The 18,482-nt window shown below is 36.5% G+C and overlaps 1 protein-coding gene across 2 annotated transcripts in view; it reads right to left on the reverse strand.

The window, feature by feature from the left end:
* Nucleotides 1-8,890: 8,890 nt before the first annotated feature.
* The window catches only part of LOC18423679 (protein RETARDED ROOT GROWTH-LIKE), a 30,695-nt gene continuing 21,103 nt past the window's right edge, over nt 8,891-18,482 (reverse strand). For both annotated transcript variants that reach the window (XM_006828277.4, XM_088873511.1), the window contains exons 6-7: nt 9,457-9,571; nt 8,891-9,352 (exon numbers count right to left, since the gene is read on the reverse strand). In XM_006828277.4, the coding sequence (XP_006828340.3) occupies nt 9,212-9,352; nt 9,457-9,571 (256 nt within the window). In that variant the 3' untranslated portion in view covers nt 8,891-9,211. The remainder of the gene's footprint in view (nt 9,353-9,456; nt 9,572-18,482) is intronic.

Genomic DNA, 18,482 nt, shown 5'->3' on the forward strand with positions numbered 1-18,482 from the left:
TCATTCCCATATTTCATGTCCACCTCGGCCCATATTTCATTTCTTGACTCAAAAAAAAAAATTCTTAGACTACGCCAGTAAAATAGAGGCTCTAATACCAATCAAATGAAGGGCTATGAGGAACTCAAAGTATTAAATTCAAGAAAACTTCTTTTTTTTTATTCAATATATCTGAATTCCACTTACATGGGCCACTATTCACTGTTGTAGATCACAATTAACCCTAAATAATACCTAGGATCTTCACTTTTACTGCCAAAGCGAATAAAAATATCCAGGAGCAATAAACAATCTTCCACTATAGTTTTGAGTACAATATATGTTCCTAAAAATTCACAAAAAAATATAAATGACTCCAAAAAAAAAATTAAACCTATTGGAAAGACTTACTAAATGATGCCTGGAGTCAACCTCAAAGGGCTTGATACACCCACACCTGATTCCCTGACCGATGTCGCACTTCTAATCATTTAGGTCTTGCTAGAATTTCTGAGATAAGGAAGCTTTACAAGAATAATATCTAGGGTTTTAGAGAGCTTAAAAATTCTACTAGGGTTTGTAGAAACCCTATAGGAACAAATTAGGGTTGAAGTTGAGAATTGATCTCTCTTTAGGCTGCATGCCACCACCTATGTTCGTTTCTTTTTTGGGTGTCTTCATAAGTAAAAGAAGAAGAAAGGGTGGCGTGACACCAAGAGAAGGAGATAGAGAGTCATGTGCCAAAATATGGGGGAAAAAGAGACTTCTTTTTGGGGGAGGGTGCGTGAGAGAGAAAAAATATTTTGCACGACAGATAGGTAGAAATATTGGTGTGGGGAGAGAGGCTTTTGACATGATTTGAGGGAGATTCAAATAGAGTTTAAATCGAAAGAAATCTATCTCCCACTTTGAATAGGATTTCTTCTAGGTATGCCTTATCTTATTTTGCCCAGCTTGACCATTAAGATATTAGAAAATCTATGGGGTGAGAGAGATTAAATTTGAGTCATCCATCCCACTAATCAACCATCATGATTCTGGCTGGAAATCAGGAACCTTATCCCCTTATAATCTGACCCAAGTCCAACTTCTATTTAAATTTGAATTATAACGACTTTTAGTATTATCTAGATCTCCAAAATCTATAGGAAGTAAAGATAATCTTTTATTTTAAAGCTCCCTCTTGAATAAGAACAAATCTATTTTAATTTTAAAAGACTCCTTAACTAACCAAACGTTTAACTAAAAGTGGTATACAAAACAAATATGTGGAGCATGCTACTAGTGTTTTAAAATGCGGGATATGGTTGTATGCGTTGCAAGGGCCGATGTGGCAATGAGGCTCGATGCGGTCCGGATGCAGGTGAGTCGCTGCGATGCAGTTAATAAATATAAAAAATTCTAAAAAATATGAAAAAGTAGTAGCTATTGCAACTACGCTATTGCAATAACGTATTCTAAAAAATATGAAAATGTAGTAGCTATTGCAACTACGCTTTTGCAATAACATATTCTAAAAAATATGAAAATGTAGTAGCTATTGCAACTAAAAAATAAAAAAATTCTAAAACATCCAGAAAGAATGAAAGATAAAAAAAATAAAATAAAATAAAATAAATTCACAAATCTAGCAAAATAAATAAAGAAAATAAGATATTTGAGATGATGAAGAAAATACCCGGTCGGGCCAGTTGGCCCGACAAACCCGAGGCCTCGTCCGTATTAGGACCGGCCTTGACCGTGTCGTGCGTCCTCTTTGTCCCTCTCTTCAAGTCTTGACCAAGCCCTGGCTTGGTTGGATGGAGTGACTAAAGCTAGGGCTTTTCAGGTCTCGCGATCTCATTTTCTCTAGGCAACCTCTCTCTCTCTCTTCTTTTTTTTAAGGCTCTTTGTCTCTCTAGATTTCCTAGCCTCTTACTTCCAACTTCTCTCTGTTCTAACCTACACGTCCCACCCCAAAGATTTTCTCTCCCTCTCAAGTGGTACGATAGTTTATTTTTCTTATAGGCCTAATGAGGATGTAGAATGGAAACTATGGGATTTTCTAAGTGTAGAATAGATAATTACTAAAAACTGGGGATTTGCTAGGTGTGGAATGACTAACTACTAAAAGCTGGGGATTTGCTAGGTGTGGAATGGATACCTACTAAAACTATGGAATTTACTAAGTGTGGATTATAGGATGGGACCATGGACTAAGTTTATTCATTAACTCCAAAAGTATCAGCTGTCGGAGATTCTATATCCACTATCTCCTGATAGAAACTAGCAACGTTTCTTTTTTTTTGACAAGGTTACATAGGAATGGATCTTGAGACGTAGTGCTAAGAAAACCCAGCTGCTACTGCCATGACCCAAGCCTGATTCCTCTGATAGAAACTAGAAACTCGAACCTAGCTTCACAAAATATTCAACAACCATAAGCATAAATTTGCAACTACAAACTTTAAAGTTAGAAAATACAAACTAAAAATCTATGAAGACTAAAGAGTTCAAAAGCCAAGCTCAATCAATACAATCATCATCATTTCTCAAGTCTCAAGAGTGAGATTCTAAATTTCAAAACCTAGTTAGAGAAGTTATCTTGCGAGCCTTCATGTGCATCATCATCACTATCATTCTCGGCGGCCTCCAAATATTCTTCTTCCTCGGTTTCCTCTGAGTCAACCTCCTCCTCGACCTTTAGAGCTGATGTGCGACTAAACCCAACTCTACTCCTTTGTGCTCTAGTGTTAGGCCGTTCTTCTTCATTAGCCTTTGTGGCGAGCTCAACATCCAGGAAAGTAAGATCCTCACCCTCATAAACATGCTCTAGTCGTGGATCCATGGTCTACTCACTTGTGCAATCACCATCAGATTCATACAATTCAATAGGCTTAGGATCCATGCACTTTTGATGCCTCTCCCTAAACCGCTCATTATACCGCACATAAACCAAATCATTCAACTTCTGCTCCAACCTATTTCTTTTTTCGGTATGGAGTTGTGATAGAAGAAAACAAGGAAACAAGCAAAAGTAACATATGTTATTTTCTTGTTTCTACTTTTACACTTCTTAGATAAGCTAGATTTTAGAAAATTGAAATTTGAAATTGAAATCCAAGAAATAAGGATTACAAACTTACATGGTCAAACGCACACCAATTGCTACATGTTAGACTCAACAATCGAAGAGCGAGACGTTGTAGATTTATTGTCTCGATTCCATACAATGCCCACCATGAGCTGTATAAATATTTTAAATAAACATTTTATTATTTGTATAAATGGAACTATACATAAACAAGTAAAAAATTGTAAAGCAAACAAAATAGAAAGTAGAAGGGTATTTTTAGCCTTTACAAGGATCTGTAGTGTCCATGTTTCGAGTAGCAATCTCTCTCCCAAAATTTCCTAAGGCGGACTTGAACTTAATCCATTCATTGCTTTGGATCTCATCTTGGATATGTTTGTCAAGGACCAACCTCTCAAGCACATCTAAGAAGACACCATTTATTCCACAATCAGGCTTAATGGATGAGTGCTTGTAGTGAAGAGATGGATTAGAAAGTAATCGGCTGAATGGAGGTGCCTGTGAAGCTAGTTATCCCATCGCTTATCCATAATTCCAGGTATAGCCTTGCATCTATTTTCATCATCCTTTAAAGCCTTTTTTAACTCGCCTCTTGCCCTAGTCATTGCCTCATGTACCTAACCCATGGCAAGCTCCACATCACCATCAAAGTCGAAGCCCTCTTACTAAAGGGCCAGCAACCTCCAATGCAAGATACATTTGATTCCAAAAAGATGCATTCAAAATAATTTATTTAGCCTTTCTCCCATCCCGATGCTTTGACCACTTACTTTGACCTATTGCTCTGACGCAAACATGCTCTTCAAGGCATTTTTTTGCTTGCATAGGCTTTGAAGAGTGAGAAACGATGTGGCAAATCTAGCGATACCTGGTCTCACTAATTCTCTTTTCTTTGTAAAAGTCCTCATCATGCTAAGGACTATGGTGTGATTATAAATAAATCCAACAACATACATAGCTTTTGAAATCACCTCACTAAATAAAGATATTGTAGTCATTTCCTTAAGCATGAGATTAATACAATGAGCGGTGCAAGGAGTCCAAAACATATGCGTTCTCTTCAAAGTTAAAAAATGCCCAGCTGGATCGTAATTGGTACCATTGTCAATGACAATTTGTACCACGTGTTTCTCTCCAACAAACTCTACAATCTCATCCATCAAGCGACATAAGTATGGAGCATCATGTGACTTGTCGGATGCATCAACAGATTTAAAAAAAATGACATGTTGGACAGTTAACCAAAAAATTAACGAATGACCTTGATTTCCCATCGGACCATCCATCACACATATTAGTGGCCCCATACTTCTACCCTTCTCTTTGAGAAATGAAAATTTTGTTAACGTCAAATACAACATCCTTCAATAAGGGTTCCCGAATCTCATGTAGTGAAGGAGGATTAAGTCCTGGGCCAAATTGCTCAATTGCCTGGACCATACATGCAAAACTATCGAGGGTTATAATACCAAAAGGAATGTCGGCCATATAAAACCACTGTGCAATGTACTTACAGACCGACTTCCTCTCTTCTTTCTTGTATCAATTTTCAATTGTAGTTTGTTTTGTTTTTTACTTCCTCTCCTAAACCACAATTTCGAGGTTAAGGGTAAAAAAAAGCATCCATTAGCCCCTTAGAGAGAGGGGTTTTTTTTTCAATACTACAATAAATCTTTGTAACCCTCTCTCTTGATATTGGAGACCATTTGCCTCATTGCAACTTCTTATATATCCTCCTCCTCCTCATCATCATCAGATAATTGCATTTCATCAATTAATTCCTTTTTTTTTATTTTTTCTTCTCTTTTTCTTTTTTCAAGTTTTTCATTTTTTCTTCTCTTTTTCTTTTTTCAAGCTATCCATATATTCTCTAATCTCCTTTTTAATCTCTCCAGTAGCTTGTGGGCATGCTCTTATATTCTTAGAAATACTGGCTAAGTGTTCTTTTTGCCGAATACCCCCCATATAAGTATTGCCACAAAGCATACAAATCACACAATTAGCCGACCCCAATTAATTGTGAAAAGGTTATGATGATGATTATTATACAAATCACACAATTTCGATCTTTCGGATTTTAAGTTTGGCATATTTCCAAGCCGGATCCTTATTACTAAAAGATTGAGAAGAAGACATTGCCCAAAAAAAAAGTATTACTGTAGTAGGAAAGAAAAGTTACTGGTTACGTGAAGCAAGTATCGATCTCTTCACGGCCCTTGAAACCCTTGAAACTTCACCTTAACTTCCTCAAATCAACACCCAAAAGATACAAATCAAAATCCAAGCATCAACCAATACAACAATTCAAGAACTTCACAAAATAAAATTTCCACTGATATTGTTTTTTTATTCAATCGATCCAAAAAAGCCACAGATGTAGCTGCAAAATGTTGTTTGGGGGGTTTAATACCCCCGAAACCATTTTCCCCCTTTTTTGGAATGTCCAAAATACCCTATTTTTCACAAAAATGGTGAACCACATGGGAATTATGAGGGACGCGGCCGCATATGCGAGCACATCTCTCCATAGCACATATGCGGTCTGTTGCGATGTCTTTCCCAGTGCATAACACCTAATGCGACCGCATTTTAAAATCATGCGTGCGACAGGACCATTATGTGAGCCCACAAGGCCACACTTCCCATTCATGGGTGGCACACACATACGGGAGCTGGATCCTTAGTCCTAACATGTGCCCTTCCAGGTTCTGAAAATTCAAAAATACCCTTTTTAATGAAAATTTATAGCCAAAATAAATTTTTAAAATTCTGAAAAATTTTATAAAAATTATAAAAAACATTTCTAATATCCAAACAAAATATTTTAGAAGCGGACCGGTACCAATAGGTTAAAATTAGCGACAATAAGGGCACTTCACTTGACCCAAGAACCATGATCTACTACTATTTTTTTATCCAACCCAACAAAAACCCATGACCCATAGTCTCAATGGAAGGGCTCATGATTGGCTTGTCAAAGTTGGACAATAAACAGTGGAACCATGATTTTGAAATGGGGATTTCAGTTCCCCCTCTAAGAGCAAGTCTAGTACTTGTCACCACAGTGCAAATGAGGCTCTCTTTATGCCCATGTACATGTGTCACTCTGTAGGGCTGCTTGCCAATAATGTTGTTGTCATGTTACATGCCATGCGGAAACTTGTTGACTCTTTGGCCCTTGCTCTGACAGGCCAACAACTAGAACTTACAGGGCTTGCAGGCATCAATCATGGACGTGATGAAGTTTTGGTTGTCCATTATGATGTTGAGTACAACCTTTTTCACAATTGTGCTCCGCAGGATGAGTCGAGTTAAGAAGAATATAATCAGAGGTATGGATGCCACTCAAGATTCAGAGATCTAAAAATAAATATTCCTGATTTTGAAGGAAATTCGCAGCCCAATGACTTTATAAACTAGTTAAACATGGAAGAGAGAAACTTTGATTACAAGGATGTGCCAGCGAATAAAAAGGTCAAGATGATTGCCATTAAATTGAAAAAAAGTTCTTTAATATGGTGGGAATAGCTAAAAGCAAGGCGAGAAAGAATGGCGAAATTAAAATTGTGTCGTGGAAGAAGATAAAGGAAAAATATCTCCCTGAAAATTATTTATATTAAGGCACCAAGGAGATAGGAATGTGGATGAACACACATGAGTTTCACCTTTTAACTGCCTGTAGTGATATGATTGAGCTAAGGAGCAATCCATTGCTAGGTATGTGAATGGACTGCACCAATCAATTCAAATGTGGTAGTTTTGTAATGCTATTGGACCCTTGATGAGGTCTATAAACTTGCAAAGAGGTTAAAATTCAGCAGAAACCACCCTCGAACAGGTGGGGTGTGGTGAGAGTGATGGGGAAACAGGGCAGCAGCCCGTGGTGCTGTTTTTGGAAGAAAAGGCAACATGACAGGTGCTGATTCGACATCTCGCACAGCTGGAATGACCAGCCAGCAAGATGCCCTGGACCAAAAAGGGGTTGTTTTGGGAGGTGGGTCACCCAAAGGGGTGCCGGTAGCAACATCAAATGCTATAGGTGTTCGGGGATCGGGCATGTCTCATTACAATGTCCAGATCGCATCCAGATCGCAAGTTCATTGACCTTTCTGAGGAGTTTTATGATGAAAACAGCAAACATTCTTTTGAAGGTGATCCCATCTACAATGAGCTGGTTGATGAAGAGGACCTAGAAGTAGCCTATAGTGATCATTGGGAGGCATTGGTGATTTCGCGCAGCATAATTACACCCCGGGTAGTAGACGATGCAGATTAGTTAAACTCGAAGAATTTAGCATCAATTTGCTTCCAAAATCAGCAAGGCAGTGATTGGAACTCTCCATCAGTCTTTGATGAGTGTTCAAATGAAGAAAGTAGTGATCCAATTTTTGATAAAGAACCAAGTGAAAAAAAAGAAAGGTGACAATGATTGAGATGAAGATGAAGAAATTTTAGAAGGGGAAGTTGCTAATTTGGTTAGTGAACTAGGAGTTCGAGATGATCATCTTGAAGATGCTCCCTTGGATTGTTCTAGAGATGTACCAAGGCAATTGCAGCAAGGTGTAGTAACTGTACTGATGCAATTTCAGCTAGTTAATGTGACTGAACCGGGGTTACATATCAATGTTATTCCATCGACATATAATGACCCTTTCCTCAAGGGGTACTCAAAAGTGTTTATGGATATATCAACTGATCACAAGGACTCAATCTCAGTGCACAACCATTGTATTTTAACTAATACAATAACCCACAAGCCCCATGATCGTCTTTACAATATCATGTTGAAGAAGGTTGCAAGGCTGATACAAATTTCATCTTAGCACGCTTCAAAACTCAAAGACGAGCTTTCTCCACCCAAAGACAATGATGGAGCACAAAGCTATTCTTATTTTTAATATTTGTTTAATTTCAAAGATTTACCTTTTCATTTTAGTCTTAGGGTTTAGTTTTTAGGTTCTTAAGTTCTTTTTAGGGTGTTCAGAATTTTGTATACTTTTTAGGATTTTAGAAGATGATTAAAAAGTGATTCGAATACTCATGGAATTACTTGTTTTATCAGGGATAAAAGTGTCCTTACGAGTTTTTTTAAGTGAAAGGACTTATGAGGTATTTTTATAATGTTTTAATTTAAGTGGGGGCAATTATGGTCTTTTTTTATTATGATATAATAAAAGGGCTTGGGATGTTAGGGTTTCTAACGCTTCTGAAGTGTGAACAGTAGAAAAAACTGTGAATAGTGCCAGCAAGCCCTATCTAAGGTTTTGGGATCACTCTTTTGTCAAGGAAACCCAAATTCACTCAAATCTGTTCTAATGGTTATTAAACTGTTTTTGGCCTCTTTTCTCTATTTTCCTTCATCAGAAAGTGAGCAGCAGAAATCTGTCCATCAATTTCCTTGTATGTTTAATAAGTACCAACGTTTAGGAATAGAAGTTGGATAAGGTGTTGACAACAGCAGCTCCATATCCTAGGGTTAATTTCATAATCTGATTAAAATACCACTGCTTCAAATTTTAATTTCATCTAGTTCATTGATTATTCCACACAGTGCATCTCATAGAAGCTCTACTGGCTAAATGCTCAAAATAATTGCTATTCCAAATCATGAAATTGTAAACAATTGCAAAGAAACTACTTTAATGAGCCCTCCCGGTCTGACTTCCTAGAAAATGGAAAACAGAACATATCCAATTTAGCTGATAACAAGAATATAACATGGATCAAATTAATAAGTCAGAAACAGAATATAATGTGAGCTGATTAGATCAAAGTTTCTTGCTTTATAATTGAACAGAGTAAATGAAAATTAGACATGATCAACAAAATACAACCAAGTCACTCAAACCTCATTTAATAGTATTCCATTGAGAAGGTCAAGAAGGCTCGTTTACATCTTTGAATAGAAAACAGCAACTATGTTATTAGTAAAGCAGCAATCTTACATTTGCTCAATTACAAGCATGACAAGCTGCATAATGACACAAGAATATATACAGGAGAAGAGCGGCCAATGCCCGATTCAGTACATCCTATGGAATATCAAGTGCGACAATAGATCATTTTAAAAATGCCGACAGAGATATACATTTCCAAAAGAATGAAGACTCATGAGGCAAAACTTTTGGATGAGCTTCTGTATTTACTCTTCAAATACTGTTATGAGGGACTTATGGCTGACTCCCGGATAATATTGTACAAGGAGATTAGAATCTCAACACTTATCAATAGAATGATGACCCACTCCAAGAAATCAGACTTCCTGTTTTGAAGAATTTCCTGTAGAAAGCGAATATTGTGCTGCAGTGACAGACAACATTTCAGTGAAAGAGCATGTATATAATTCAGTCACTACAGACAGATTTTATTAAAATTACAAGAAATATCCAAGAAGCAATAGGTACCTCAACAAATTTCAGTTTAAAATCAAGGCTTCCAAATCTTTGTGTCAGTTCATACTCATCTCGTAGATACTCCCATATCTGAGCGTAGTTTGCATTTTTCCAAGCTATATCAGATCTGAAAAAGCAATACAAAAAGGAAATCAATGTCACATGAAAAGTACGTTCATTAGTTAATTCATACAATGAGGAATTAAATTCTGGTAGAAAGTCATAAAGACGCATCATAAAACAAATCACATGCCGCACTGAAGTAAATTTATTACAATGAATTCTTCTATTAAGCAAATCCCAAAACAAATAAGATAATAAACCATTGAAGAGAATAAGCATAAACATCCTATCACTCGTCAGTTTGTGACTATATAGCTCTTCAATGATAATGCAATTGAAAACTTTCAAATAGATGGCCCAAAGAAATTCATATCCACTAGATGAGTGCATAATGATGAATATTTAAAGTCCTTCACCAGAAAAGGTGAAAAAGAACATCTCAACCAATATCAAATTTTTCTTTTAACTTATAAGCAAACACTATAACAAGGTGAATGTCATCTTGATAGATAATAGTGACGATATACGATTATCAGGTAAAAAATAAAAAACATTCTCAAACTCCATACACTACCTCTCATGAAATGGACAAGAAATGCCAGAAAATTGCATTAAGCATGCCACTTCTTCATGCAACTTAAAACACAAAATCTCATTCCTAATCCCAAGCCAATTTTCATGTGGCAATTATTGGAGCGAAAAAAATTTGTTTTCATGTGCCTCATAAGGTGCACATGATTGCAGACAAAATTACCCAATAGATAAGACAAGGGTGATGCCAAAAAATATAACCACAAATGAAAAAGAGTTATAGGAATGACTTGGACCATAGTTACTTGAATCTCCCACCAAAGGTCACCTTTCTTATTCGGAACCCCGATATAATGAATATTCACAGAACTCGTTTCAGAGAAGTCTAGAATCTTGATTCCTTAACTTAGGAATCTCGATTTCAACACTTGAATCCCTTTCCAGCATTTACTGATTCTCGATCCCGTAATTGGTGAATCTCAATTCTACACTTGTTGAAACCGGTTTCCACATATAAGGATACTCAATTCAATTATTTTCGAATCCAAATTCTTAAACAACAAGTACAGCGTGTAGATGCAAGAAACGACAAACTAATAAAACATTGAATCGTGCTTCCACCCTCATAGAACCATGATCTATTTTTCTTTTTTGGAATTAAAATACCTCAAAATCAAATACTAATATTCTAGGTGCATAAATATGTGACTTATAAATTGGCTGCAATATTTATAGATTTTTATTTGAGTTATTTGTAAATTGGAAGTAGAGACGATTATCCTTCACACTTCATCTATGTTCCGAACAATAGTCCAATGAATGCATTGCCAAACTTTTTGTTCCACAAATTAACATTCCAATGCAAAAATCTAGAGTTGAGTTCTTAACAAGTTTCGTTCCAATGTCTTTTGCAGGTAACAATGGCAAGCATAACTTCCTTTGCATGCCCTTGGAGTATTAAAATAAGATAACTTTCTGTTGCAACATTAAAAATTAAAATACTCCACACCTTCATCCATGGTATCAAAGGCACATACCCCTTAAGATGAGTCAAAACTCGAAATCCAAACTGCCAATAATCTCGATTCCAATCTAGGTCGAATCTCGATTCCATATTAGTCGATTCTGAATAGGTCGGAAACTCGGTGCCATAGAGCTAGGAATCTTGATTCTATCCATGCAAGGTTATCAATTCCATTTCGGTTGAATCTCGATGCCAATAAAATAGGAATCTCGTTTCCCACAATTTCCTCTTGTACGGACGTCGATTCCAAAAAACATGAATCTTTTAGCCGACCGCGATTCCTTGATTCCCATTCCTAAAATGATTTGGAATGAAAGAGGAAAGGAGTTGCATATGGTCAAACTCACCAAATAATTAATCCACGAATTGAAAACTGTTCCATTCATATAACAAAGTGACCACATTTTCCAGGGCACAGATTACATCATTAGCTTCTCTAAAAACAAGAATGATAACCAAGAAATTAAGTAGTTGCATATGGTCAAACTCAGCAAAAGGCCTAGTGACCCTCCACAAATTTGCAGCCACATCCTATCCCATAGGACAATATTACGGGCATCTCCTTCTAGGTATAAGGGTGCCAGCTCCAATATTGACATGGAGGCAATGCACAAGTGTCTTACAAGAATGCCAACTGCAATGCCTCATGCTAGTAACTCTTTTTGGTATAATCAACATATAGCGAGGGTTTTCTAGTCATTTTTAATCATCCTTTTCTGTTTTATAATTTTAACCATTGTAATTTTATTTCCATCCACTTGTAATAATCTAAAAATATATATCATGTGAAGCAACAATCCCTCTCATTCTTGTCACTCAATATGGTGTTGGAGTTAATCTACTCCTACGCATGGGCGAGTCAACTTGGGACTTGCCGTTGAGTCAAGACAAGTTTACATCAACTGTTAAGACTGGTCATCTTATTCAAAACCTGCTGAGGCTTACTGAGCCCATTAGCATAGGGAATATGGTGTGTCCCAATCAAAATTTGTCTTTTCAAATCTTCCTCCAAATAACTAATCTTATAACATATCACAAAGAGATAACGCATACAAGAGAAAACAGGAGAAAAAAAAAAAGCAAAGAAGTGGATGGTGATTAGAAAAATCCTTACATCTGCATGCTTACAGTTCTGCTAACATGAACTATTATGAACCCTAGGCAAGGTATTTCTTTGGGCATGAAAGAAGAGTACTTTTTGTCAGCAAAGAACTTTTGCCATTTTATCTAATGTTATCGAGGCTTTGAAAACACGTTTGATCATTTCCAATGTCATCCCAAACTGTCAGGAAGAAGTGGATTTTTCTGCATATTTACGCTTCATCAGGAACCAAATACTTGGGGCTTTCCGGCCACAAAGATTCACACAGTTGACATGTTAAATGCACTGTTTGCCATTTTGTATATGGGCCAAATCAATGTTTAAAAAAACGCCGAGTCGAACCGGACTCGCCCGGTTCGACTCGGGAATCGCCATGGACGGATCGAATCGGCGAAAAAAACGAGAATCGTCCGGTTCTCTCTAGAAACGGACGGTTTTGCACAGTGACTCGCCGATTCACTGTACGGAATCGACGAGTCCCGTACGGTTTTTTTTTTTATTTTATTTTTTTATTTTTTTTTTTTTTTGTAATCCATGATAGATTTTTTTGTAATACTTGATCGATTTTTTTGTAATCCATGATTGAATTGTTTTTTTTTTTTTTTGTAATCCATGATCGAATTTTTTGTAATCCATGATCGAAATGTTTGTTTTTTTTTTTTGTAATCCATGATCGAATTTTTTGTTTTTTTTTTTTTTTTGTAACCCATGATAGAATTTTTTGTAATCCATGATCAAATGTTTTGTAATCCATGATCGAAATGTTTGTTTTTTTTTTGTAATCCATGATCGAAATGTTTTTTTTTTTTTTTGTAATCCATGATCGAATTTTTTGTTTTTTGTTTTTTTTGTAACCCATGATAGAGTTTTTTGTAATCCATGATTGAATTTTTTGTAATCCATGATCGAATTGTTTTTTTCTTTTTTTGTAATCCACGATCGAATTTTTTGTTTTTTTTTGTTTGTTTTATTTTGTAATCCATGATCGAATTTTATGTAATCCATGATCGAATTTTACGTAATCCATGATCGAATTTTTTGTAATGCATGATCAAATTTTATGTAATCCATGATCGAATTTTTTGAAATCCATGATTGAATTTTTTTAAAATTTGTGATTTTTTTTTTATAATCCATGATCGAATTTTTTTTTGTAATCCATGATAGAATTTTTTGAAAATTTGTGATTTTTTTTTTTTAATCCATGATCGATTATTGTGAAAATTTGTTTTTTTTTTTTTTTTAATCCTTATTATTCAAAGAGAAAATGAGAGAGATGATGATTCTGAGGCCACCCTATTCCAGCCATATTATTCACATATCGAGTCCCAACAGCAACAGTGTAGGGATGAGCACAACAGTGCAGGTGAGCATGAAGGATGGACAATCTTCGGGGATTTTAGATTGGGAACACAACAAAACATTAACACTCAGGGATTTGGGAATAGTCAGACGCCTGCTAATATCGATGATTCGTTTTTAGATCGAATCAATTAATTGTTAAACGAATTCAATCAATGGCACCAACGTGACCAAGAAGAACAATAACGTCGTCTATCATTTTATTTTTAGATCATATGTTACTAATTTTATGCTTTATTGTAGTCCATGTATGTTGATATACTTATTCCATGATAATTCTATGTTTATCCTTTTGTGTGATGTAAATTAATGGCGGTTCATGCAGGGAAAGAACATATCAATATTCGCATATTCATTCAAAAACATGAAAATTCTTAATGGAGTACACTCATTTCTTATTGAATTCCTAAAAAACAATATTTATAATGAATTTTAATAATTTTTTCGGATTTTTTTTAAGCTTTATTCTGACCGATTCACCCGATTCCCGATCCGAATCGCCGATTCGCCGATCCGGATCGGTTTTTTGGGAGCCCGATCCGGGTCACCGATCCATTTTTTAAACCATTGGGCCAAATTATAGCTCCATCTATAAAGTGGTGTTCGTGCCCTTTTAACGGAGGGCAAAACTATTCTTATTTTTAATTTGAATTCAATTTCAAGAGTAAGGATCAAAGGATCTTGGTAAAGGATAATGAGGTTAACGAAAGGTGGAGAGTTTATTTTCAAAAATTATTAAATGACAAACACAATGGGAACATAGTGGTACAACGAACTGTTGGTACAATAGAAGGCGGAGGTCATAGATTCATTCATAGGATTAGGATGTCGGAAGTGAAAGAAGCTTTGAAAGGATGAAAATATGAAAGGCTTTAGAACCAGATGGTATCTCGATAGAGGTTTGGAAGTGCACGACGGCGATTCGCATTGATTAGCTGATGATGTTGTTCAACAAGGTATTGAAAACAAAGAAAATGCCAGACGAATGGAGGAAAAATATTGTGGTACTTATTTATAAGAACAAAGGAGACATACAGAATCATGGGAACAATCGAGGGATCAAGCTGATGAGTCATACTATGAAGCTCTGGGAGAGAGTGATTGAGCAACGACTAAGGCATGAAACGAGTGTATTAGAAAACCAATTTGGTTTTATGCCAGAAAGGTCAACAATTTAGGCTATTTTTCTACTTAAGAAATTGATTTAGAAGTTTAGGACGAAGAGAAAGACCTCCACATGGTCTTTATTGATCTAGAGAAAACCTATGATAGAGTATCTTGAGATTTGATTTGGCGGGTGTTGAAAAAGAAGGAGTCTTCAGACATTACATCGACTTGGTGAGAGATATATACGATGGAGCGCTAATTAGTGTACGAACAACTAGTGAAGACACAAGTGAGTTTTCAGTGACAATAAGTCTACATCAAGGGTCAGTATTGAGCCCGTACCTCTTTGTCTTAGTTATGGACGACCAAACTAGGCACCTACAGGATGAGGTACATTGGTGCATGTTGTTTGTAGATAACATAGTTTTGATCGATGAGACCCAAAACAGCGTCAACACAAAGTTAGAACTTTGGAGGGATACTCTAGAATCCAAAGGTTTTAAAATTAGCCGGACTAAGACGGAATATATGGAATGCACATTTAGTAATAACAGGAGTAGAGAGGAGGAAGTACTTAACATCGACGGCTAGGAAGTACAAAAAGGACCACACTTTCGATATCTTGGATCAGTAACCCACGAAAATAGAGAGATTAAGGAAGATGTTGAACACAGAATTAAAGTTGGGTCGGTGAAGTGGAGATGTGCGACTGGAATTTTATGTGATCGTCGCATATCAATGAAGCTGAAGGGCAAGTTCTATAAGACAGTTGTCAGACCAGCTTTGCTCTATGAGGCGGGATGTTGGGAGGACAAAAAACAATATATCCATAGAATGAGTGTAGTGAAGACGAGGATGTTGAGATGGATGAGTGGCAAGACAAGAAGGGATAAAATTCGAAATGAATCCAATCGAAAAAATTTAGGTGTGGCACCAATAGGCGATAAGATGACAGAGAGTAGACTTAGGTGGGCTAGCCATGTATGATGCCGACCAAGTACAACACCTGTTAGGAGGTGTGAGTAGCACAAGTGGAAGGATTGAAAAGGGCAAGAGGTAGGCCCAAAAAGAGGTGGTTGGAAGTAAACCGCAAAGATATGAGGACTTATGGCCGTACTGAGGGTATGGTATTTAATAGAGCATAATGGAGAACCAAGATTCATTTAGCCAACCCTACTTAATTGGGAAAAAGCTATGATGATGATGATTGAGATTATCTAGGATATTATTTTGCAGGTGTTAGGCAAAGACTCACCAACTAATCGAGGGTTTTCAAGGGCCGAGTAGAAAACTAGAAATTGACATTTCTTTTGATGATTAGGTAAGTTTTCATTTCTTAAACTTTTTTCTAGGGCAATGTCTTGATGATCTTCAAGCAATAACCATCCGGCTTGGAAATATGCGACTCAAAAACCGAAAGGATAGAAATTGTGTTATTTGTACTCTATGTGGCGTGTATTTACCGGCAAAAAGAACACCTAGCCAGTATTAGTGGGAATGTTTGTGCATGCCCACAAGCAATTGATGAAATTAAAAGGTAGATCAATGAAAATACATGGATAGCCTTAAAAAAAGAAAAACAAAAAAGAAATGGGATAAAAAGAAATGTTGGACGAAATTCAATTACTTGATGATGATGAAGACATCCAAGGGGTGATTTCAAAAGCTAGGTTCGTCATTGGTTTTATCTGTAGCCAAATCATAGTCCTAAGCATGATGAGGGAGTTTACTACGAAGAGAGAGATAGTGGGGCCCAGAGTGACTAGATTTGCCATGGTTCTCACTCTTCAAAGCCTATGCAAGCAAAAAGGTGCCCTAAGGACTATGTTCACTTCAAATAAGTAAAACAGTTTGTTAATAGTTAAAGCAAAGAGATGGGAGAACTGCTGAGTACATTGTGGTTAATACATCTTTTTGGAACCAAATGTATGATGCATTGGATGCTTCTGGTCCTTTAGTAGAAGTTCTTCAATTGGTTGATGGAGATGCAAAGCCCGCAATGGGCTATATACATGACGAAAGATGAGATCAAAATGGTTCTGAAGAATGATAAAACCAAATACAAGCCTATACTTCACATTGTTAATAAGAGATGGGATAACCAGCTTTAACAGGCCCTCCATGCAGATGTTTACTATTTGAATCCATCTCTTCACTATAAGCACCCATCCATTCAGTCAGATTGTACAATAAAGTATGGGCTATTAGAGATGCTTGAGAGGTTGGTCCCTAACCAAGCTATCCATGATGAGGTCCAACGTCCAAAGTCATGATTTCATCAAGTTCTAGTTTACATTGTCAAACTTTTGGGATTTGAAATAAGGATACTACACAACCAAGTACCAAAAAGGTAAAAGTATTTTCTTTTTCTTTTTTTTTACAATTTTACTTGTATAAGTCCACTGGATAAATAATTAAATATCCAAATTAATATGCAGTTGCATAGTGGGCATCATATGCACTGTTCGAAAATTCGACGCCTAGGTAGGTGCCCTAAGCATCCTTGCTCATAGGAGCCCGCATAGGAGGCCAAGGGAAAAAAAGTATTGTTTTCCCCATTAGAAAGGGGGGAAGAGGTTTTTTAAGGGGGCAATCTAGCCCCCAAAACCCCCCAAAAAAGAATAAGCCCCCTTAATAAACTTATTAAGAGACTTACAGGTTTTGGGATTATATCACTAATTTTTTGCTACTCTAGTGGAAACTAATGACTTATTCGGAACAATTAATGGTTAATTTGAGGAATGGAGTTGTGATTTCTGTTGATTATTTCAGAAAGATGGCTTCTTTATTTTTTAAAAGTGATTTTGAAATGGTTGTGGATGATAAAAAGGACCAGTCTCGATGATATGCTAAATGTGCAAGGGACCCTCACAAATTAGGGTTAGTCATATGTTTTGGTTAGATGGGAGACTAATTATAAGAAAATCAAGAACTTTGGCTGCAGCCCACAAAAAATTATAAGCAATTTGGCAACAGATCAATGCAATATATGATTTCATATTACGCAACAAAGAATTTGTCTGAAAAAGTAAAAAAAAATATTGTGTATACCCCTTCATTTATGTATTTGAAGTTATTGGGATATTGTTGTTTTAAATAGATTATAGCACAAAAAGAAAAAAGAATGTCTATGATTGAAATAAATAGACTACAGCCAAGGTGTAACAGATGTTTGCAACATCCCCCCCCCCCCCCCCCCCACACCCAAATCAAGTGGATGATCCCGAGGCGAGGGCACAAGTGAGTAGATTGTGGATCCGCAATGAGAGTGTGTTTGAGGGCGAGGATCTTACTTGGTATGATGTTGAGGAAGCCACAGTGGCCGGAGAAGAAGTAAGACCTAACACTAGAACACAAAGGAGAAAAGGTGGGTCCAGTCGCCCATCAGTTCTAGAGGTCGAGGATGAGGAGGCCGACTCAGAGTAGACTGAGGAAGACGAAGTATACACATAAGGGGGAGATGATACTGATGATGATACCCCTACATTCTCAGTTTCAGATGTGAGAGATACACATAAACAAGAAGAATCACCCTTGGTTTGTCTGATTGAGAGTTGAGATTGAGACTTGGGAGTTGATAATCTTTTGTTTTCTTATGCCTTCATGATAAACTGTCGATGGTTGTATGAATCTCTAGAATTTGAACTTTAAAGTTTGGAAGTTTGGACGTTTATGTGAAGTTTGGAATTTTGGACATGCTAATTGAGATGGAATAGATTGCTTTGTTTTACATGTTATAATGTTAATTATATTAAAGATTAGCAACAAACTCTTTTACTCTTTATTATGAATCTTTAGAGTTTGAACTTTAAAGTTTGGAAATTTGGACGTTTATGTGAAGTTTGGAAA

The sequence above is a fragment of the Amborella trichopoda genome, chromosome 8 (genome assembly GCF_054954075.1).
Source record: "Amborella trichopoda isolate Santa Cruz 75 chromosome 8, AtrichopodaSantaCruz75HAP2 v2.0, whole genome shotgun sequence".
NCBI classification, from domain to species: domain Eukaryota; kingdom Viridiplantae; phylum Streptophyta; class Magnoliopsida; order Amborellales; family Amborellaceae; genus Amborella; species Amborella trichopoda.